Source organism: Cyprinus carpio, chromosome A7 (genome assembly GCF_018340385.1).
Source record: "Cyprinus carpio isolate SPL01 chromosome A7, ASM1834038v1, whole genome shotgun sequence".
Classification (NCBI taxonomy): Eukaryota; Metazoa; Chordata; class Actinopteri; order Cypriniformes; family Cyprinidae; genus Cyprinus; species Cyprinus carpio.
This window is the reverse complement of record NC_056578.1, coordinates 34,526,274-34,550,791: the sequence shown is the minus strand read 5'-3', so window position 1 is coordinate 34,550,791 and position 24,518 is coordinate 34,526,274. Positions and strand designations below refer to the sequence as shown.

The 24,518-nt window shown below is 40.7% G+C and overlaps 1 protein-coding gene across 6 annotated transcripts in view; it reads left to right on the top strand.

Annotated features, from left to right (window-relative positions):
• The window catches only part of lypla1 (lysophospholipase 1), a 29,684-nt gene extending 6,246 nt beyond the window's left edge, over nt 1-23,438 (top strand). For 3 of the 6 annotated variants that reach the window (XM_042760927.1, XM_042760930.1, XM_042760928.1), the window contains 6 exons: nt 5,549-5,596; nt 5,680-5,750; nt 5,842-5,915; nt 17,025-17,126; nt 20,981-21,154; nt 23,280-23,438. In XM_042760927.1, the coding sequence (XP_042616861.1) occupies nt 5,549-5,596; nt 5,680-5,750; nt 5,842-5,915; nt 17,025-17,126; nt 20,981-21,154; nt 23,280-23,345 (535 nt within the window). In that variant the 3' untranslated portion in view covers nt 23,346-23,438. Of the gene's footprint in view, nt 1-1,493; nt 3,045-5,548; nt 5,597-5,679; nt 5,751-5,841; nt 5,916-17,024; nt 17,127-20,980; nt 21,155-23,279 lie in introns of those variants that run through there. The other 3 variants (XM_042760932.1, XM_042760929.1, XM_042760931.1) reach the window with 3 other exon arrangements.
• The last annotated feature ends 1,080 nt before the right edge of the window (nt 23,439-24,518 follow it).

Genomic DNA, 24,518 nt, shown 5'->3' with positions numbered 1-24,518 from the left:
CTAGCATGATTAGCATGTTACTAGCATATTCCTAGCATGATTAGCATGTCGCTAACATGTTTCTAGCATGATTAGCATGTCGCTAACATGTTTCTAGCATGATTAGCATGCGGCTAGCATTTCTCTAGCATGATTAGCAAGTTGCTTGCATGTTTCTAGAATGTTACTAGCATGTTTCTAGCATGATTAGCAAGTGACTAGAATTTTGCTAGCATGTTTGTAACATGATTAGCAAGTGACTAGCATGTTGGTAGTATGTCACTAGCATGTTGCTAGCATGTTTAGCATGTTGCAGGTATTTTACTAGCATGTTCCTAGCATGATTAGCATGTTTGCTAACATGTTTCTAGCATGATTAGCATTGTCGCTAACATGTTTCTAACATGATTAGCATGCGGCTAGCATGTCTCTAGCATGATTAGCAAGTTGCTAGCATGTTTCTAGAATGTCGCTAGCATGTTTGTAGCATGATTAGCAAGTGACTAGCATGTTACTAGCATGTTCCTATCATGATTAGCATGTTGCTAGCATTTTCTAGCATGATTAGCATGTTGTCATCATTTTGCTAGCATGATTAGCATGTTGCTAGCATGTTTCTAGCATGACTAGCATGTTGCTAGTATGTCACTAGCATGTTGTTAACATGATTAGCATGTTGCTAACATGTTTCTAGCATGATTAGCATGTGGCTAGCATGTCTCTAACATGATTAGCATGTTGCTAGCATGTTTCTATCATGTTTCTAACATTATTAGCAAGTGACTAGCATGTCGCTAGCATGTTTGTAGCATGATTAGCATGTTGCTAGTATGTCACTAACATGTTTCAAGCATGATTAGCATGCGACTAGCATGTTGCTAGCATGTTTCTAACATGATTAGCATGTTGTTTGTATGTCGCTAGCATGTTTTTAGCATGATTAGTATGCGACTAGCATTTTGCTAACATGATTAGCATTGCGACTAGCATGTCGCTAACATGATTAGCAAATGTTTCTAGCATGATTAGCATGTCGCTAACATGTCTCTAGCATGATAAGCATGTTGCTAGCATGTTTCTTTCATGTTTCTAACATTATTAGCAAATGACTAGCATGTCGCTAGCATGTTTGTAGCATGATTAGCAAGTGACTAGCATGTCGCTAGCATGATTAGCATGTTGCTAGTATGTCGTTAACATGTTTCTAGCATGATTATCATGCGACTAGTATGTTGCTAGCATGATTAGCATGTTGCTAGCATGTTTCTAACATGATTAGCATGTTGTTTGTATGTTGCTAGCATGTTTTTAGCATGATTAGTATGCGACTAGCATTTTGCTAACATGATTAGCATGCGAATAGCATGTCGCTAACATGACTAGCAAAGTTACTAGCATGTTGCTAACATGACTAGCATGTCTCTAGCATATTTCTAGCATGACTAGCATGCCATTAGCATGATTAGCATGTTATTAGCATGTTATTAGCATGTTTTTAGCATGATTAGCAAAGTTACTAGCATGTTGTTACCATGATTAACAAGAGACTAGCATGTTGTTAGCATGATTAGCATGTTGCTAGCATGTAGCTAGCATAAGTAGCAAGTGACTAGCATGCTGTTAACATGACTAGCATGTCTCTCCTCAAGAAATGCCACATGCAGTCCCGACTGAGCTTTGCCAAAACGCACCTTGAAGATTCTGAGGCTACATGGAAAAAGATTTTATGGACAGATGAGGCTAAAATTTAATTATTTGACCTCAACACCAAACAATATGTCTGGTGGAAATCAAAAACAGCTCACCATCCAGATAACACAGTAAAGCATGGAGGTGGTAGGAGCAGGCGGAACTGGATCCCAACGGGGGGAGCAGGGGGCACTGGAGTCCACCAGTGCGGAGCAGGCGGAACTGGAGCCCACCAGTGCAGAGCGGATGGAACTGGAGCCCACCAGGCCAAAGCAGACAGAGCAGGAACCCACCAGGTTGGACCAGACAGGACAGAAGCCAACCAGGGCGGAGCAGATGGGGCCGGGACCCATGGCAGAGACTGGGACCTAGAGAAAGCAGAGACAGACAGCACAGGCAGTGCATTCATGGTCTCAGGGACCAAGGCAGGGAACATAGAGGTCACAGACGGCTTTCATGGCCATGACAGGGCAGGACGAAGTTTCACAGACGGCCTCCGTAGCCGTGACAGGACAGGCAGTGAGTTCATGGACGACCTCCATAGCCATGACAGGACAGGACGAGAGTTCATGGACGGCCTCCATAGCCGTAACAGGACAGGACGAGAGTTCATGGACGTCCTTCATAGCCGTGACAGGACAGGACAAGAGTTCACAGATGGCCTCCATAGCTTTCACAGGACAGGACAAAGTTTCACAGCTGGATACTACTGACACCTCTGGAGGTTCTGCAGCGGATGCTGCCACCTCTGGAGGTTCTACAACAGTACCCTCAGTGCATAGGGAGAGCTCAGTAATGGTCTCTCTGATCGTGACATGACAGACTGAGAGTGTATTGCTGGGCACCACCACCGCGCAAGGAGCTGAAGCGAGGGCCGCTGCCTCGGGAGGTTCTGCAGCATTGGCCACCACCTTTGGGCGCCAACATCTCTAAAGTTTCAGTGGTGGTGTATGCAGCCCAAACACACCATACAGCAATCCCCCACATGGGAAGTGCTGCAGGCAAGGGAATTAGTTCCTGAACAGGAGGGGTTGAGCGCGCTGGTTTAGGGATACCAGCTGCATGTGCTGACACCAGCACTGAATGCTCCACGCTGGATGCCAGTCTGGAAGACTGAAGAGCTGACCTCAAGGCTCTGGGTGCAACAGATAGGGAGTGATAAAATTCAGGATGAACAGATGAGACACAGTGATCAGCTGTCACATGATGACTCTCTAGAAGATCAGCTGAGATGTGACGAGGCTCTGGAAGATAGGCTGAGATGTGACGAGGCTCTGGACAATCAGCTGAGATGTGACGAGTCTCTGGATGATCGGCTGAGATGTGACGAGTCTCTGGATGATCGGCTGAGACGTGACAAGGCTCTGGACAATCAGGTGAGACGTGACGAGTCTCTGGTTTATCGGCTGAGATGTGATGAGTCTCTGGATAATCAGCTGTGAAGTGACGAGACTCTGGAAGGTCAGTTGTGAAGTGACAAGACTCTGGATGACCAGCTGTGATGTGACAAAACTCTGGATGATCAGCTGAAAAGTGACAAGACTCTAGAAGGTCAGCGGAGATGTAACTTGACTCAGGAAGAGCAACTGTGATTTGTCTTGATTCATGAAGAACAGCTGTGACTTGACCTGACTCATGAAGAACAGTTGTGACTGGACTTGACTCATGAAGATCAACGGTGACTTGACTTGGCTCAAGACGATCAACGGTGACTTGACTTGACTCTGGAAGATTAGCGGTGACCTAAATTATATTATAATTATATTACTTGTAGAAAAACACAATTGTAAATAAGTATAAAGAATGGCATTGGTTTTATTTTTAGTGATAAAAAGTGAGTTTTTTTTTTTTTTTTTTTTAAATTAGCATATTTTTTGTGTTTTGCTTGGGTACCGAAATTGGTACCGAGAACCATGGATTTTCACTGGTATCGGTACCGAATACTGAAATTTTGGTACCGTGACAGCACTAGTTACAGCTGTGTGCAATCAGTGCATTCAGCTGTGTGTGTGTAATCAGTGCCTTCAGCTGTATGTGTGTAATTAGTGCAATAGATGATGGGAACTGTAGTCCAGGGTGATGTTAGTGTGGTGCAAGAGTCCATGCAGTGAGCGGGTGACCTCTGGTGGTGAGTGAATAGAAGTTCATAGACCAGATCATGACACAAACAGATCATGACACAAATAAAAAACAAATATTTTAAATAGTAAAAATATTTCACCATATTACTGCTTTAGCAAATGCAACTTTCTGTATTTTGGATCAAATAAATGTAGGCTCATGTGTCATGTTAAAATATATAAATGAACATCACATATACCTGGCATTTCCAAAATGTATATTGTTTATGTGCTCTGAAGGACATACTTTTTGGAAGAGACGTTGAAGAGATGGGAGTGTGTGCCTTGCAGGTTCCTGAGTGGGCAGCTTATTTGCATTGGCTTGCTTTGCAACAGGTTTTTTTTTTTTTTTTATCTGAAATAGTAAGCATGCTGTTTACACAAATAAACTGCATTATTAACATTATTGTGATGGTCACTGATACTAGTGGTAATTTATAGGGAAAAAAAAATAACACAATTATCACATAGCACATTTATTATAAGTGATATTTACAGTTTACTTGATACACTTTTTTTTTTTTTTTTTGTTACCTCAGACGATTGCAAACATCAATGAAGGGGATTAACACATTAAAAATATTTACACCCGAGCAGATATTCATGAACAGAAGCTTAGTATAGTTTGGAAAAAGTCTAACTAGTAAAATGTGTACAAGTTATATGAAAACGAATACAAGTAAAAAAAAAGACTTATGTTTATGATCTCTGCTGGGTCAAGCCTGGTTCATTCTTCTTATACATTTAAAAATGTGAAGTACAGTCTCGCTGCTTTGTTTGCTGTGAAGTTGCCGTTTATCTGCGGCGAGTTTCACATAGATGATTGTAATATCAATAGCGTGCTCGGCGCCTGGGCGCATTAGATATAATGAAGGGAGACGTGAAAGACTGGACATCGTGTTGTTTTCATATGGATTACTTTATCACAGAATATTTGTTTTCGATAAGACTTGCTTAGTTTAAAAGTAGTCATGTCAAGCTTTCTGTAGACCTATCTCTCATATCTCTGTGTTGAGTATTTGCTGAGTTACAGTTCATTTTAATGACGCATTTCTAAATGAAGATCACACAGAACCAAGGCGGCAGACTGTGCACTCTGTTTGTTTTCTTTATTTTAGAAATGCACAAAGTTTTGTTGTTATCATGTATGTATACAAATAAAAATAGACCCTTTACAGATTCGTTTGATGTGTTGCTCTTATCTGTACAATCAAAACTGAAAGTGTAATTTAAGTTCTTTTCGGTCTTATCAGGAGAATTTGCCACAAAATGCGTATCCGCGTTAGTCGACTTCAGAGGGTTTAAGAATGAATAGTAATATAATAATATTTAATTAATTGAATATTAAACAGTCAATGAATTCCAGGTGCATTTTACTCTCAATCAATAAGATTTCATGCATAAGGTAGAATTTTCTTTTCTCGGAAGCCTCTTCTGGTTGATTGACTTTTTGAACTGTTGACAACATTTAATCGGGGAGTTAAGATAAGGAAATCTTACTCAGTGTCCTGTATATAGAGGACAACACAATGGGCTAAAAGCAGTATGTGAAATTCCTTAAAACAGTACACAAAAGCACATGGATGTCTCACTACATAGGCAAAGATTCTGAAGTATGCATACCGGTGGATGCTTTACTATCCTGTGAGGCCACATACTGCATTGTAGAAATGACCCAAATAGATTTTCAACTTTCTTTCTCTTTTTTAGTATTTTATTTACCTTTGTTCCCTCTTTTTTTATGCAATTGACCATGAAAGACCTGTCATGCCTGTCACCCTCAACATGAACATGGCAATGCCTTCCTGGTGAGTTATAAACATTTTTTTCAAGTGCTTTTTATGTTTTTCGCTTATTACGTATTTCACTACTTAAAGTTTGTTACTTTTAGGTTTGACATAGTTAGTCTTCATCCTCATGCAGAGGAAGATGAAACTGGAATAAAAAGAGCTGCTGAAAGCAGTTAAGTATAATATGAAACTGCAGTGTAAGAGTAACAACAGAATACTGAATCTGCCATTAAATGTGTAAACTTGTTTTAATTTGTCCACAGTCAAAGCACTGATTGATCAAGAAGTTAAGAATGGTATTCCATCTCATAGAATTGTGTTGGGAGGGTTCTCTCAGGTAAAGCAAATCTGTTTTTTTTTCCTCCCGCACACTTTGAAAATGTAAGTAAAAACTGGTTTTAGTAAACTAAAAAAAAAATAATAAAAAAAAAATATATATAATTAAAACTATATTTCAGTCAGGAACACTACCATCAACTATAATTGATAAGTATTATGTCATCATAATAAGTGTTATAATATAAATTTATTAATAAGTTGTAACATAAATATGATAGCTGTTATAGACTTCATATTCTTATAGGTTAACATGGATCAGATGAGCATCAGCAGATGTGAGCTTGACTGGTGTAACTTGCCTGAACTCACAATACATTTGAATTCAGTCAGGACCACTGTTGTCATAGATACCTGACAATTAGGATATGGTTTGGCACTGTTCTGGGCAAGAACTCCCTGCACATCTATGCACACTGGTGGATGCCACTTATACACTACATGACTTTTAATAGGGTGACCAAACGTCCCATTTTTCCTGTTACAGTCCCGTATTTCAGCTCTATTTTTAGTGTCCCGACTTAAGAAAAAAAAAATCATGTTTTGTCCCATATTTCAAAATTTCTTTACGACTAGTAGATCAGAGCGAGTAGTAGTAGTGTTCTGTCACGTGACAACAGCCTAATCAAAGGTAGCCAAGCTCATCGTAGAACAAAATTATCATCCAATTACAATTTGTTCCCTATCTGTCGGTCACTACGAGTTATGTCGTGATGACATTGGGTGTCTAACTTGAGAGCCCAATCATCTCTGAGTTTAAAAGAAAACACCAATGAAAACTGGCTAGTGAAATTTGCATGCTGAGCCACTCCCCGTGCACACAGGTATATAAGGTGACTGTGCACATCCACTTATTAAATTTTTGCTTCGGAGCCAAGTGGTTGTATGAAAATCTGTTATACTCCACATTCATCTGCTGTGTGTCGGGAAGCTGTTCTGGCTGGCTTTACGGCGCAAACGGCGGTGTCCCTTTCAGCTATTCCCCTGGGCGCTTCAACTAAAAGAGCAAATCACGGACGATTTGCGTCTTTTTAAAGATGCCGTTTTCGTCCGTATCCACTTGGTTGCATTTTTTCCTGTCCTCTGACAACGGCCACAATGACTGGGCATTCAGCACACTGAAGACGCGTTCGTGGATGGTTCATGCCCATACAGTGCGCGAGTACATGACCATGGCAATGCTGCAATCGTGTCTCTCCGTTCTTAAAGGCAAAGGAGCAGACCGCTCTGTCACTACCCATCTCAGTTTCTCTGCCACAAGCAGAGGACCACGCCAAGAGAGATTTGATGGTGACAGCTTCTCCACCGGGCCACGCCCCATGGACCTCTCACTCATCCCACAGTGCTTGTTCTGTGCAGCTGCTGAGTGATTCTGAGATATTTCATTCAGTGTGCTGCCGGGGGATCAGATGTCGATTGCAGCAACGGGGGATGGGCTATTGACCTCTGAGGTGAAGATTCAGCGGGGCTTCCCCCCTCGGGTGTTTTCGCCACTGCCAAATCGGACCCAGAGTTGACAGCCATGCTTGCCTGGGCAGCTCTGAGCATCTGGCTGGAGGTAAATACATCTACCACCCCTGAGTGCTCGCAGCTGGATGATTGGTTTCTCAGTGTGGAGCGCAGCTCACAACTGGATTCTACTCCTTTCTTCCCGGAGGTGCATGAGGAAGTGATGTAGTTGTGGACGGCCACTTTTATGGCCAGAAGCCACTCGTCTCCTTCCTCCATCCTCACTACGCTCATTAGCGGGGCGGTTAGGGGGTGCATTGACATTCCCTAAGTGGAGAGAGCAGTTGCGGTGCACCTGTGCCTGCAAAACGCTCCTACTTGGAGGAGTTGTCCACATCTACCGTCCAAAGCCTGTAAGCTATCAGCAGCTCTTGCTGTCAAAGCTTATAGTGTTATGGGACAAGCCACCTTTGCCCTGCATGCCATGGCTATCCTGCAAGTTCACCAAGCCTTAACAAATGCACGAGGGTAGTACTGACCCAAGGTTGATGCAGGGGCTGCGCATATCCACTCTGTTGGTCTAGGAGCGCCTTCTCTGGCTCAGCCTTGTCATGTCGAGAGACGTTGACAAAGTGTACTTTCTTGATGCTCACATCTTCTCAGTACAACAGCAGACTGAGGTCATACAGCACATCTTGCCCGTTCCATCGCGGGCCGTGTCCCAGCCAGCTCGTCGCCATCGGCGCCTTCCTGCGTACTCCACAACGGCACTGCCCCGCCCTGAGAAATCGTTGATGTCGGCGTGTAGAGCCCTACGCAGTAGAGCGTTTCTCCCGTGTCACATCCTGCCGCTAAATCCTCTAGGAAGACGACAAAGCGGCCTTGACACTGGCAACCCACAGATGTGTGAGACTGCTCTTCAGGAGGACAGCACCGCTCATGAAGGAGGGCCGAGCGGAGAATCTGTTTCTTTCTGTTGGCTCGATGGCCAGTGGCCATGACATTGTGGTTCGGAGACTCAATGCCTCTCCACACATCTCTGGCCAGTACCTCTGGGGACACGGGGAGTTTTTCTGTGATGACTCAGAACAGGATGCCTTCTGGGCAACTCAGCACAACTGTCCATCGCTGCACCACTGTGGGTACATCGACTGTCCCTTTGGTGCCACTTGTACAGAGTTTGGGAGTGTGGATTGCGCTAGCAGAGTGGAATACATAACAAGCGTTTAGGGTCGTTTATGGTAAATATTTTCTCACCATATCCTCTAGTATTTTTTATCGAAACCCAAATGCGCTTTATTCGAGCACTTACAGCTCCATGAAATTTCTCTTTTTTTTAGAATGTTTAGAGCTGCGGAGGACACGTCTATTTTAAAAACAACAGAAACAACAAAACACAGCAGAAAATAGGGATGCACTGAATTTTCTGCAGCCGAAAATTATCGGCCGAAAATGGCATATTAGATTTTCGGCCGAAAATATGAGCTGAAAATATAGGCTACATATAATAATATATATGGCTCCTCGCCACGCCCCAGTGTTCAGCGCACAGGTTTCAATCTCCTCATCACTGCGCGGTTTGACGCTCCACTCAGTATTCCGCTCTATCAATGTGCATTCCACTCATGTACCACTCATGCTCACCGTAAAAGCAAAGTAATGCCCTGACAGGAAATTTCTATGCAGTATACTTGTTCCTGTTTGCAGTAGCGCTAGGTTCCATTAGTTAATGTTAGTTAATGTATTAACTAACATGAACGAACAATGAACAATACATTACAGTATTTATTAATCTTTCTTAATGTTAGTTAATGAGAATACAGTTGTTCACTATTAGTTGTTATTATATGTTATTTCGGAGTGCATTAACTGTTAACAAGCACAACTGTAAATTTTAAAAATGCATTAGTAAATGTTGAAATTGACATTAACTAAGGTTAATAAATGCTAAAGAACTATTGTTCATTCTTAGTTCATGTTAACTAAAGTAGTTAACTAATGAACCTTATTGTAAAGTGTTACCAATATTAGTGGTTCAGCGGATCACAAATCTCACATTTTTCGATCACATTATGGTTTTTGACCAACGGATCGGATCATTTTTTGGATCAGCAAGGAAAGAAAAATATTTAAATTTAACTTGCTTTCCATTTATTACTTAAAGTGAAGTACTTCTTTGATATCACAGCAAATACTACTAGATTAAGAAAGTTTAAACCTGATTAAAGAGACAAGAGAACAGTGAGTAAAAATAAGAACAAATACACAAATTACAAGCATAGATAAATACAACACAATATGTTACAAATAAAATAAGGTTGGTAGTATTAAAATACAGAAATGTAATAATTAGGGAAAATAACACTGCATAGTGTTCACTATATGAATAACTGACTGCATTTACCTGAATGATTGTCGAGATTTTGTCATAATTTTATGTGTATTTGTCTGTTCAGAGGATTCAGAAGAGGATTCAGTTCGGTGTGTGGCTGTGCATGCAAGTAACAAATCGAGTTTTACTCTATTATGGTTACATTTTGCAATTAATCTGTGGATCACATGTGTGCCGAATCGTGGGGCTTGGGCCGTACGGATCACGGAGCAACTACAATCCGTTTAACTACTAACCAATATTAATATAAATTCTGTCCAGTTTTATCGTGTTACTTTCAGTAAAAGTGTGGTTATTTTATTGGCTTGTGTTTTTTAAATTCAGTATCATTAAAATTTAGTTAAATTTAAAAAGTCTTGCAAAATGACTTTCTATTATTTAATAAAATAATAAATAATCATTACAAAGCAGTTTCGGTTTTGGCCAAGTGCATCCAGAATTTTTTGTTTCGTTTCGGCCCAGAATTTTCATTTAGGTGCATTCCTAGCAGAAAATAACAATGCTGCAAATAAAGTTATTTTTTCTTACTATTTATCTATCGATAACCTATGACTCTGACTGTTCAAACCAGATGTGACAAGACTTGTGCTGATGTGCTGATCTACATTTCGCATTATTAATCTGTAGGCTAAGAATTTTTCAAAAGAATCATGTAATTATAATTGGGAAAATTGTTGTTAAAGGGGTCACATTATGCAATTTCAGTTTTGCCTTTCTCTTTGGAGTGTTACAAGCTCTTGTTCTCATGCTGGCCTCCGCTCACTCTAGGACACGGCTCACTCTAGGGCTCCGGCCTCCGCTCACTCAAGTCCGCGGTGTGTGACGCTGTTTCGTTGAGAAAGCGAAACTACTTTGTTTGGCCTTCCAAAAGAGGACACGACTAGAAATCATGTTAATATCACGTTTATAAGGGTTTTATGTTTATGTCTCCTCGCTCCGGCATCACAATATGTTAAGGGGCGTAACATTTCCATCGCATGCTTCAGGTATTCAGCCAAACACAACGCACTGGATAGCTGGCCAATCAGAGCACACCTCACTTTTCAGACCGGTGAGCCTTGTAAAAATCGATGAGTTTCAGAAGGCGGGGCATAGAGGAGAAACAACAATGTACAGTATGTGGAAAATAATGTGTTTTTTTTAAATCGCATAAACACATTGCATTACACCAAATACACAAAAATAATGTTCTTTTTAGCAGCATCATATGACCCCTTTAAATGGCTAGGATAGAACTTAAACTTTGAAATCTTTCTTTTCTGCTCAAGATGAGAACTTTTTGATTATTGAAGCTACATTGTTTTTGGATAATGCTTTTAAGTAGGCTAAAATATTAAAATAGTATAGATTTCAGGAGGAAAACCCTGAGCAGAAACAGTATTTTTTCTGTCACATGGCCTCGTACGTATCTAAATGTAAAAATGCAATACATGTAAAAAAAAAAAAAAAAAAAAAAAAAAAAAAAAAAAAATTCTGGACCTCTGCTTGTAAGAAAATATAGAGGCTGTGCCTTGGAACTTTAATTTAAAACTCCTGATTTATATAATAAAGAAATACTTTATTTGTATGGTTTTGTAATATAAATTTAACAAAATTCATTTATTTTCATATTTCATTGGACTCTTATTATAGGAATATTTCAATACATGAGGATTCTGAATGAGATTATTTTTCGCAAGCTATTAAATGACTGGAGACTACTACAAGTTACAGACTTGTGAATATCTATGGTCCAAGATGCCTCTGTCTTGCACGAGGAGATTACTGTCCTTTTGGCCAAGGATTCAATTGACCCTGTCCATCCAGTTGAGATGAGGAAGGGGTTTTACAGCCCTTACTTCATCGTACCCAAGAAAAGCGGTGGCCTTTGACCAATCTTGGTTCTGCAAGGCTTGAATCGGACCCTTTACAAGCTCCCGTTCAGGATGTTGATGCAAAAACATATTATCAAATTAGTTTAAGCCCAGGATTGGTTTGCTGCGATTGATCTGTAGGACGCATACTTTCATGCCTCAATCCTTCCTCGACACAGACCATTTTTGCAGTTTGTGTTTGAGGATTGAGCAAGGTAATACAAGGTTCAACCCCTTCGGGCTTTCCCTGTTCCCCCGTGTCTTTACGAAAGTCGTGGGGGGTGCCCTTGCCCCACTATGGGATGTGGGCATCAGGATCCTCAACTATCTCGACCACTGGCTCATCATGGCCCATATGGCCCTCATCATGTCGCGAGAAGAGTTGTGTGAACACAGGGACCTGGTACTCCGGCACCTCAGTCAGTTGGGGCTTCAGGTCAACCGAGAGAACTGCAAGCTCTCCCCCATGCAGAGAATCTCTTTTTCGCCACACGGATTGCCTATATGATACCAGTTTAGCACTGGTTACACACTCCCGAGTCCCGAGCACCGTGGTACATATGATGTCACTATCACACCGATATGTCGCTGCTTATTCAGTCCCTGGACGGACCTTGCTTTTCTACGGGCCGGGGTTCCCTTAGAACAAATGTCCCAGCATGTCGTTGACAGATGCCTGGACAGGAACTCGACTGCTTTAGCACATCAACTATCTGGTCTTACTGGCAGTGCATCTAGCCTTGTGGCAGTACTGGCTGCTGCTGCTGGACAAGCACATGTTGGTCCGCACGGACAACACTGCGGCTGTTTCGTACATCAAACGACAGGGCGCATATATGTGGACCGCACCCTGAGCTTTAGAAGCTCAGCTCCTTGTCTGCTTTGGAGGTCAGCAGAAAGGGAAGGCTGCCTCCAAACAGAGGTTGGCCCACTGAATGGTGGATGCCATCACCTTGGCGTATCAATCCCAAGGCGAGCCATGCCTCCTGGGGGTGAGAGTCCACTCCACTCGGAGTGTTGAATCCTCCTGGGTGCTGGCGCATGGTGCCTCTCTAGCGGACATCTGTCGAGCTGCGGGCTGGGCGACACCTAACACCTTCGCGAAGTTTTACAACCTTTGTGTAGAGCCGGTTTCTCTCCGTGTGCTCAGTAACAGGTAATTGGCGGGAAGAAGTGGCTCGGTGTCATGCTTGCTGCGCCATTCCCCCTCACAAGGGGATGTGAGCGCCTTTCTTCTCCCAGTAGAGTTCCCCATTTGCCGAATCCCGGTCGAGCATCCTTGAGCACCTCCTTGACGGAGCAGTCTGACGCCAGGCCCAGTTCTGGTGTTAGCATGCCCAGAGTCCGGGTCAGCCCCTAACTGTGCTAGGTGTCCTTATGGCTTTATTACCTACGGGTTATCCCATGGGCCCTATTTTAATGATCTAAACACAAAGTGTAAAGCGCACGGCATAGGTGCACTCAGGGCGTGTCCAAATCCACTTTTGCTATTTTAACGATGGAAAAACGGTCTGTGCGCCGGGGCGCATTTTTTGAATGGGTAATGAGTAATGGGCGGTCCCTATTCTGGGCGTAACGTTCAATACACCAATCAGAGTGTCATCTCCCATTCCCTTTAAGAGCGAGATGAGCTTTCGCGGACGGATCGCTATTTACATGGCGGAATTTGTTGACGGAAAAGCTGAACGCTTCTCAAGCAAAGAAACCGATCTGCTCGTGCGCGAAGTTAGGGCGCGCGCGCAGATCATCTACGGGACAAGCAGGAATCCACCAAAGTGCCACGAGATGAGTCAGTTAATATATATATGTGTGTGTATTGGCACGATTGTTCAATTAATTCCCCAATTTCATTCATCATTATAAGTAGTAATAGGCTGAATTGCCAATAGATAGCCTAATTCTAATACACGCAATGACTATCCATCATTACATTTTTATATTTATGTAGCCTACACCATAATATTCTTTTACACTGTAATCCTTTTGTTTTTAATATTTGGCATGTTTGTGTGATGCATCCCTGTGTGTAATAAGCAAAGTCAATGCGCACTGTGGACTCGCCCAGAGGCGCATTTTCTAAAAAAGAGAGGCGCTCTTTAAATAACAAAAAAAATATTGCGCCATTGACTTTAGACCAGGGTTGATTTGGTCTATGGCGCAGTCTATTTTCAGCTCCTTAAAAAAGCAATGCGCCTGAACACACCTCTTTTTTAGACCAGCACGCCCATGGGCACACAAATGGGCACAAATGCATTTGCTAATTAAACGACATGGCGCTGGAAGGGGAAAATGCGAACGGCGCCAGACTGAAACTAGCAAACACACTTGCGCTGCACCTTGCGTCGCATTGCGCCGGGTGTATGATAGGGCCCTATATGTGTATTCTTCAATGGTAAGGTTTCCCTCTCTGTAAACCCGTGTCTTCCCTTGACAGACCCGCTCTGTAAGTCTCTTCTGGCAGTTGTTCCATCCCGGAGATGTTATGTCCCCATGTCACAACCTTGAGTCACTCACTATTGGTGGGACACGTTCTCGGCTCCTCAGCATAAAACCTAATGAGTGGATGCAAAATCCACTAGCCAATTTTCATTGGCGTTTTCTTTTAAACTCAGAGATGATTGGGTTCCCAAGTTAGACCCCTAATGTCTTCACACCATAACATCACCGCTCCCTCCATCAGGGGACGAGGGTTATGTACGTAACTGAGATGTTATCGATTAACTTGCAATTAATGAACGTGGGATCACATGAAATGAATTACACACCAGATGCTCTTTCTCTCTTTTGCGTACTCAATCAGTTCTCCTTGCACCTGGATTATCAAATACACACACAGTTGTCAAAATGTCCATTTTGTGGAATAGCTCACATAAATACATTCGGTTATGGTCTAAGTGAACATAAACAGGTGGGTGAAACCGGTTATGTGTCGGTGTATTACATCGATGCGTTCGGTCTTAAAGGGACAGCAGCCTAATTAAATACCTTCCTCCTCCTCAAGGTGGGCCTTGTGATCACATAATTTATTTAAGTTCTGCCCACTGTGGGGATCTCTGTATATCAGGAAAAAAAAATAGGCTGATAAACTAACTAGTTATTATTCACGTTGCGATAAAAGCTGCAAATAATGTAAGTGGAGAAATTTACTAGGCCACTGTGCCAATAATAATATTATTTATTATAAACACTGCTTGTTTATCATAACTTGTTTTGCTGTGAGTGATGCCATGATGTGTTAGTTTACATTAAACACACATTTGTTGGTTTTGTGCACAGACCAATTGAATGATGATGCATTTGTAATGAGGATTTTCATTTGACTTAAACTTAGCTGTTTTATTTTGGTGATTTCAGTAACTCTCGCTGTGCTGTTTTCTTGTTGCATTTCTGGAAGGCAGACGCACTTACACATATCTATGGGTCGCACACAGGATGGAAACCACAGTGCCGCGCCATGTCTAGGGCAACTCACATGTCGGCGCACACTGGACGTTTCGCATTCAGTTCAAGATGACAGTCCAAAACCTTTAATCTATTCTCTAATCAGTCATAAATTCACTTCAAGAATGAGTTGTGTCAATGAGTTTGAAGTTCGTTGATTGAAAAATAGAGGAAACAGAATAAGAAAGTGAGATCGGTTGCAGTCTATATGAAGCACAGATTTTATTAGAGGCGCAGAAAGACAAACTTTTCACAAAAACAATTCACAAAACACAATCTTCCAGCCTAGGATGAAGTCATTATGTACATTAACAATAATTTGGGACAATATAATGCATTTTAATGAATATAATGCTATTTAATGTAAAATTATGTGAGTGGCGCGGCAGGTTTTTGAACCACGCCTGTTGCAGCTGGGATCCACTGACAGTTGCCAGTGGTGTGTGTACACTCATAGAAAACAATGTGTTCCATTTTAAAGTCGTGCGGCACAGCACTGCGCTTCTCGTCCGGTGTGTGACCGGATTAAGGCTTGTTTTAATGGTGGAATTATTAAAGATGACTTTTAGAAGATGACACCCTAAATTAGGCTGGTAGTTTTTCTTTTTTTTTTCGACGAGGGTAGGGGGAGAGGGCCTAGGTTCAAGAGGCACAGTTCGCTACTGAGATAGATAGATAGATAGATAGATAGATAGATAGATAGATAGATAGATATAGATATCTTGAAATAAAATTTCTCATATCGTATTCATATTGCCCACCCGTCCCGTATTCCACCATGCCAAATCTGGTCACTCTACTTTTAAAGTCATTGGATTCCTGTTTGTTTCACACTACACATCTGTCCGTTGTCTGTGTCAGTTAATGCCATAACTAGAGCTCTAATTACCTACTGAAGAACACACTCCCTTTTGCAGACCAATGTAGTAGCTTAAGTTAACAACTGCCAGCATGTTGCCAATTCCCAGTAGTCGTAAGCAACAAATATGTGGACAATATAGTTATAAGCTGGATACACCTAAAGCAACAAGCAGGTTTCCAACACCTGAATAAGCCATAAGAAATTAGCATAAAACAGAAAAGTCAAGCTGCATTGAAGACACATTCAAAGATAGATGCAGAGCTGAATGTCACATCAGATGTGACAAGGATGCTTTGATCTCTTTTGGGAACATCACTGGGAAGGCTGATTTTATTCTGAATCTTTGCTAAGGTACTGTCACATCAAAAAGGAATAGTTCACCCAAAAATGAACATTTTGGATTACAGACCTGTATCTTGGTCAGAAGCGACATTTTAAAGTTGATGATGGTTTTGTTTTTTACAAACACACAGCTTTTCAGTACACAAGATATTAATTAATGGACTGCTGTCATGTTATTTATAGATTATTGTTATGCATTTATCAGAAGTTTGAACTCTCATTCTGACAGCACCCATTTACTGTAGAGGATTGGTAAGCAAGTGGTGTAATGCTAATTTTGTGTAGCGATTTGGTCAATCTCAAACCATTTCATGCCATACATGAGTTCAAGAAAATATTTTACATTTTGAAGTGCTGACAATGTTGCAGTTTTGGTTCTTTGTAAATGAAATGTTGCATTACAGCCACTTAAACTTAAATTTTCTGCCAGGTACGTACTGGAATCAACCAACAGCAAATACTTTGAACTGAGATGTTGTTTCAAAAATTAATCCAAAAGCAGACTTTATTAATGATATAGACAGCAACATAGACAAATTCTTCAACAAACATCTTACCAAACAATCTTTCAAAAATAATTATTTTGAGGGGGAACAGTTTGTTCTACAGCCCAAATCACCACTGGATTTTAAGTTTTCCTGATGTCCTAGTTTAAGCCTTTGTAATCATAATTCTGTCTACCCTGACCTGGAGTTAGACATGATTGACTACACAGAAATGGAACTAATATAATATTTTAATGATTGCTTGATTTGTTTGTACATAATAAAAGGTGGAGCCCTGTCTCTCTACACTGCTTTGACAACTCATCAGAAGCTGGCTGGTGTTTTTGCTCTCAGCTGCTGGTTGCCCCTCAGGAACTCCCTGTCACAGGTTGGTTATTGTAGGCATTCGTAGTTCTATCAACCTCACAGCATTTCCAAAAATATTTTTGGAAATATGTTTACATTACTTTCTTGTCCTGGAAACCTGTATAATTTTAATCTTTCATATTTTAAAATATTTTATTAGAGCATGTTTTTATAAAAATGTCTTCATAATCTTTTATAAAAATGTAATAACTTTCATAATCTCTGAAACTTTTCTTGTAATCTGATACAAAAAATACTATCTTGTTAATAGCTAATGTAACCAGCATAACTTGGCCTGAGTCGGCCACTATTACAATCTGCATTGTGTTCCCTGTCGATACTTCACTCGTACTGCGTCTTGGTTAAAAGACACTATGGGAAAAAGCCTTTTTTCTCCTGAACCATGGTGCCATGGATTACGAGCCATGGTGGAGGAAGGGCTGACGACTCCAGGGGACCCACCGACAGTGGCGGAGCAGGTGGGAGAGGAGCCTGGGATAAAGACAGAAAGCCGTAGAGCCAGGCTGATGGGGAGGATCCGGAGAGCCAAGGCGGACCAGATGTCTCAGGTAACCAAGGCATAGGAGTGGATCCGGAAGGCAGTGGTGGAGCCGGAGCAACAGAGGAACAAGGTGGAGCTGGAGGGAGGGAGGAGCCCAACAGAGCCAGTGTGATGGATCGATGAAGTGCAGCCAGAGGAGTGGAGTCCTGAGTCGATGGCGGGTCGATGACTGACCAAGGCGGTGCCGGAGGGATGACGAAACCCTGCGGAGCTGGTGGACTGATGGGCCATGGTGGAGGCGCTGGGTCGACAGGCCGATGTGGAGTCCGGGCCTTGGAGGCTGGAGACGGAGACAAGGGATCCTCCAGCCACGACGCAGATGAAAACTGACAGACCCATGGCGAACCCACATCACTGATAATGGACTGAGGGTGAGCAGAGGGGCTGACAGGAGACAGCTGAGGTGATGGAGAAGACTGGTGAAGAGGTGGATCTGAAGGGAGGGCGGGAGGGAATTTTGTGCTGTCCAAGGGTTCAGGAATGGTGTGTACTGCCCACACACACCAAATGGCAACACCCATGACATGGAGTGTCACAGAAAGAGGAACAACCTCCATGGTCGTGACAGGACCGACAGAGATTTCAGGGCAGATAGACAGTTCCAGGTAAACAGTTTGGGTAGGACCTCCATGATCATTTCAGGGTAGACAGACAGTTTATAAAAGGTGGTATCTGTATCCAAATCAATTAAATTCACAGTGTCCAGTGACTGCTCAACCTCATGGGTGGTGTAGTGGGCAGGGTTTTCCTTCGCCTCCGCTATTTTTACTGTTGTATCCACTGTTGCTTGCGCTGCCGCCAAACACACCTGATCAGACATTTTGGGCTCTGGTACCAGGGCAATGCACAATCCAATATCGCTCTTACTTGCGATGGCTCATTGGTCCCGGCGGGCTTTGGCTCTCCGTCTGTGGTGGGTTCAAGCAGCTGCTCGCAGTGGGGTGACACTTGGCTGGGCTCTGGGCTGGTGGCCATGACAGGTGTTGACTCTGGGTTTAGCACTGCCTTTTTGTATTATTGACACCCTGTTTTCCTATTTAATGCTCTATAGTTGCTTTGACACAATCTGTATTGTTAAAAGCACTATATAAATAAAGGTGACTTGGGCTGGAGGCCATGGCAGGTGAGGACTCATCCACGGTGAACACTGATCCGTCTATCCAGAGCACTAAATTGATGTAACTCACCAGCATCTGGCATTGATCAATAAACTGCTGCACATATTCCTCCAAGTCCCGCCCACCTTGAAAAATAAAGATTTGTAGCCCCAGAAGGGCTGTGAACATTACCCTTTGGGACCACGTTAATTGAGGCCAGTTCTAGTCAATTTTTTTGTGGACGGTTATTCTGTCACACAGCTGCTAGGAAGATGATTAAGATGATAACGAAAATCATATAAACAAATCCTTTTAGTAGTAATTCACAAGATGAAGAGGTTCTAACACACAGGATAAAATTCAACAATAACCGACCATCAAAGGAACTGAGGGAACTTAAATACACAGAAAAGAGAGGGACTAAATGACTTAAAGGGACACTCCACCCCAAAATGAAAATTTTGTCATTAATCACTTAATGTCGTTCCAAACCAGTAAAAGCTCCGTTCGAACACAATTTAAGACATTTTGGATGAAAGCCTGGAGACTTGAGACTGTTCCATAGACTGCCAAATAAATACCAGTGTCAAGGTCCATAAAAGGTATGAAAGTCGTTGCCAGAATACTCCATCTGCCATCAGACGTGCAATCTGGGTTATATGAAGCGATGGCATCACTTTTTGTAAGCGAAGAAAAAAAAAAAAAAAAAACGACTTTATTCAATAATTCCTTGGTCAACAGTCTCCTCTGTGTCTGTCCATGTCACCCTATGCTGTGTATGCTCTTCTGTGTCATCCGCGCCACAAGGAGGCGCTGTTTTATTTCAAATCAAAGCTAAATACATGTAGAAACAGCGCATCCTTGTGGTGCGGACAGTCTCATGCCTCCAGGTTTTCATCCAAAATATCTTAAATTGTGTTCCGAAGACGAACTGAGCTTTTACAGGTTTGGAACGACATGAGGGTAAGTGATTCATGACAAAATTCTCATTTTGGGGTGGAGTATCCCTTTAATTAACTGACACAGGTGAACTAAATAAACTAATCAAAGGATGACAAAAACTAGGTCAAGTGAAACATGAGGGAAGAGAACAAACTAAAAGTCCACGATCATGACACACAGGTTCCCAACAACTGGCATAAAAAAAAAGCTTTACTTTTGGTCTTATATGATCTTATCACCTCTTCACAGCACTCTCAAAGCAGTGAACATTACAATTAAGATAATTATCAAAGCAAAAATAAAAATACAATATAGGCACATTACTCAAAAGTATTTAAGCAAATGAAAACACAACAAATGCACAAATGAAGTGCAGGCTGAACAAAAATGGCATCATGGTGCAAGTACAGATAAAGCAATTCTAAAGTCTCTTCAAAATGCCACTTCAAAACAAAATTAAAGTATTTGCTAACACAAAATGATGATGATGATGATGATAATGATTTATACAAAAGGAGTTTTTAGTGGAATGAATTAATCCATAGCATAAGTATTGACTCATAATTATCAATATCTGCTACACTAACACAGTAAAAAAAAAAAACATTCCAGTCAAAAAGCTCCTGAAAAGTGGAGCTCCTTAGCCATCTTCAAGAATCAGCTTAAAACACATATCTTCCTTCTTTATTTGACCCTCTAACTTTAGCACTCACTATTCTAATTCTATTCTTAAAAAAAGAAAAAAAAATCTAGCAACCTTTCTAATCTTTTTGTATTCTATCTATTTTCTTTTCATTTATTATACAAGTATAAAAAGACCTAACACTAGCTTGCTCTATTATTTTTCTATTCTATCTGTTTTCTTTTTATTTATTATATTATTTAAAAGCCCTTGTTGCGTGTACTGTGTTTAAGCTAACTGAGACTTGTTATAGCACTTAAATATCATTGCTCTTTTGTTGTTTTTGATTGCTTCCATTGTCCTCATTTGTAAGTCGCTTTGGATAAAAGCGTCTGCTAAATGACTAAATGTAAATGAAAAGTGAATGGAAGTTGTCCACCAAATCCAAGATCTCATTTAAATCTGGCTCTATTCTGGTATGAAACATCCAATTCCAATCAGTTTTAGATTGATAAAATTAGTTTTCTATGAATATCTTTTATTTAGAAATATGTTTCTGTATGGAAATAACTTGGGTTACAAATGTTGTTTTATGCTGACATTCATATGTGATTTTTTTTTCTCTGTTTTCTCTTGCTGTCTCTGTCCTGTAGTCAATGATAAGCAGAAATAAGGACATATCAGTGCTGCAGTGTCATGGTGAAGCAGATCCTCTTGTTCCTTTTATTGTTGGCTGTCTCACTGTAGAGAAACTCAAAGTTATGCTGAATCCCTCCAATATCACTTTTAAAACATATTCTAAAATGCCTCACAGTGCATGTCTCGAGGTTTGTATAAACCAAGGTTGTTTTTTATTTATATATATATATAAATATATTGCTATTTTATTATTCAGAATACAGTAGCTCTGTTCCAAAATCTAATGAGTTGCCCTTGCTTTCTACTGCTTAGTGTCTACATAGTAAGCTATATTCTAAGGCTTTATCCAAACCATTAATGAACCTCATAAGTGACTGCTAAATTAACATTGTGGTTACTCAGTGGGTAGGTCTCCAGTTTGAGTCCTGGCTGCCTTTCTAAGTGGGCATTTCTTTCCTTCCTTTTGTTGGTGTGGTTTCCACCAGGACTGTGGTTTCCCCCACAGTCAAAAACAGCAGCTCGGTTGAATTGGAGATTCTAAATTGCCCATAGGTGTAAGTGATAGTGTGAATGTGTTTGTAGCTCTGTCTTAGAGATACACTAGGTTTCATCACTGTGTGTCCCTTCAAAGTATTCCGTTTTGCTTCATCCAACTACTTTGACTTTTTTTTAATGGATGACAGCCTAAAAATGCTTCCTATGTAGGTTGCTTGTTTTTGAAAAGGGCATTTAAATGCATTAATTGGATTTATTTTAGTGGTGGGCATAGATAAATTTTTTTAATCTAGATTAATCTCACTGTAATCTTGGAATTAATCTAGATTAATCTAGATTAAAATGGCTAATTTGAATTCTGCCGAAGGCATTCAAATTATGTTCAATAAGATGTACTTGTTAGTACTGATAGAGCTGTGCTGCACTCAAACAGTAGTTTGACGACGACTCTTCCCCTGCGCTACATTGCTTGGCCCGGCATCTTCCGCATTAGCTAAGGGATGCTTTGCTTTTAGGTGGTACTTGAGACTGGAAGAACTCCTACAGTAAACTAATTCCGCATTGCACAAGTTACAAACAACCTTACGCCTGTTTCACACATACTCCGTCTGCAGTGCGTATGCATTGCATTTTATTATTTTTTTTACGCACCCATGTTAACGGATTCCAGCGTTCACGCGGTTGTGGTCCGTCAGTGCGTTCCAGGAGCGGTGCGTCTGCAGCAGTGCAGTGATCGTTTACGTACCGAGTCTATTTTTGCTGTGCTGCATGCGCTGAATTAAAATGACAACGCATTGTTCGCGGTAAAAATTAACATGGATTGACACGGAAATGCAGTGATTTCACAATAAATGTATACTAATTAAAGCCTACTGTGTTTCACACGCAACACATGGGTTTTTGGCTAGGTTTAAAACAAGAAAAAGAGCACCTTTAGATAAACGAGGCAACATGATATAGGCCTATGCACTTTTATGGAAGCAGAAAAACAAAGTTCATTAAGAACCGTGTGATTGCTTGTAATAAAGATTTAAATGCAAATGGCACGAGAGTCGACTGTTTCTGTCAATGGTGCTTTAATTTTAATAATATTTGCGATATCCCAACAAGAAAAGTAGGCTAATTGTTGTGTTTAAATGTTTTGCCGCTTGCTTGAGCAGCTTATTATACAAACCTAGAAGTCAAAAACAATAATAATTTTATATATATTAATTTTAAACTAAAACCAATGAATATGATTATGAAAGATTGTTACTGTTCTGTGATAAGAGTCACATTTATTTATTTATTTATTTATTTTTTTACATGGTTTGAAATATAGAATAATGAACAAATGTTGTGTTTGTGGACTAAACAGCCGCAGATCAGTAGCGGACTGCAAACGCGTCCTGTGTGAAAACACAATGAGTCCGTGCTGCTTCTGCACCACATACGTAGCGCACACGGACTGCATACGAACTGCAGACGGAGTATGTGTGAAACAGGCGTGAGTCTTGTCGAGGTTTTTTTTGGGAAGCTTGGTAATTTCACAGTAGGCATACACACAGGTTCGAAGACTCGTTCTCCCCTCCTACAGTGCAATTCGTCTAGGTATGCATCCGCGCTAAACTATCACGGTGAAAGTCATCATAGCTTGCGTAGTATAGACCCAGCTCCCAACCCAACTTTGAGAATAGATTAACGGCGATATTTTTTTTATCGCCCGATAAGAGTCTCACGTTAACGCAGCACGTTAACGCCGATAACGGCCCACCACTAATTTATTTATAACATACCAAAACATTTTGAACTGATTCCCTTCTCCCTTTCTTTCAACAGGAAATGATGGATATCAAGCAGTTTATTGAGAAGCAGCTCCCCAAAATCAATAAATCTATAATTTAAACTTTAATTGGCCATTTGACAAAATAAGTACACAAATGAAGTTTTTACTTTCTTGTACTTAAGAAAATATATTAAAAATATACTTAAGTCAAACTGAATGTAGTGTTTTTTTTTCAGACACTTAATTGCATGTCATTTATAATTAAATGAAAATGTATTGTTTTCTTATTACTCTACACCAGGGGCCTGTTTCAGTAAGAATGTTCAACCAGCTCTGAGTTGAAACTTGAACTCTGGGTTGGCTTACCCTGAGATGAGAGTGAGACACACTTTCCTTATCGCTCTGCATACAGCGAACTTACTAATGTGCTCTGCATCCCTGATGTTATATAGAAAACTACCATTTAAAAATGGTATCATTCAAATAAATATGCATCAAAATAATCCTTCCCTGGGGCCAGTTTCAATAAGGAGGTTTAACCAACTCTGAGGTGAAACTTGAACTCTGAGTAGACTTACCCTGAGATGGGAAACTGAGTTTTCGGGTTCAGAACAGATGAATTGAGTTAGTTCAATTGACTCTGAGTAGGTTGACTCTGAGTTTAGCGTGTGCAGCACGACTATGAAAAGCCGCAATCAATGGAGCTCCAAAATTATGATTCACCATGGCAACAGCACCCGAAAAAAATACATCTGCATACTTCCGAGTCAATATGTAACTTTAATTCTCAATCACTGTTATAAAATCAAAGGTAAAAAGTGGCAGAATGGTAAATTATTGAAGTTATATTAATTTTCATGGTATCCTACAGGCAAAAGAATAGAGAAAAAAAAAGAAGGTTCATGAGTGTAGGCTACATGACTTTACAAACATTTGACATATTAAATATATTTCATTCAGTGTCTATTTCAGTGCACAGCAGCTTTTTTCACATAGTCTAATGCTCTTTTCACAATTAAATGTTCTCTAATCCAAACTGTTGCATTTCTTAGAGTAATGAAATTAACATTTGACTTCTACTCGGCCTTTAATGTGCTCTGCATTCCTGATGTTATATAGAAAACTACCATTTAAAAATGGTACCGCTCAAATAAATATACATACGGATATGAAAAAAAACAAAAAACAATCAAAATACACTGCAAAAAATGCCCCTCTTGAAACAAGCAAGATGTGCTTTAATCTAGTTAAAATGTACTAAAATAAAGCAAAAAAATCTGCCAATGGGGTAA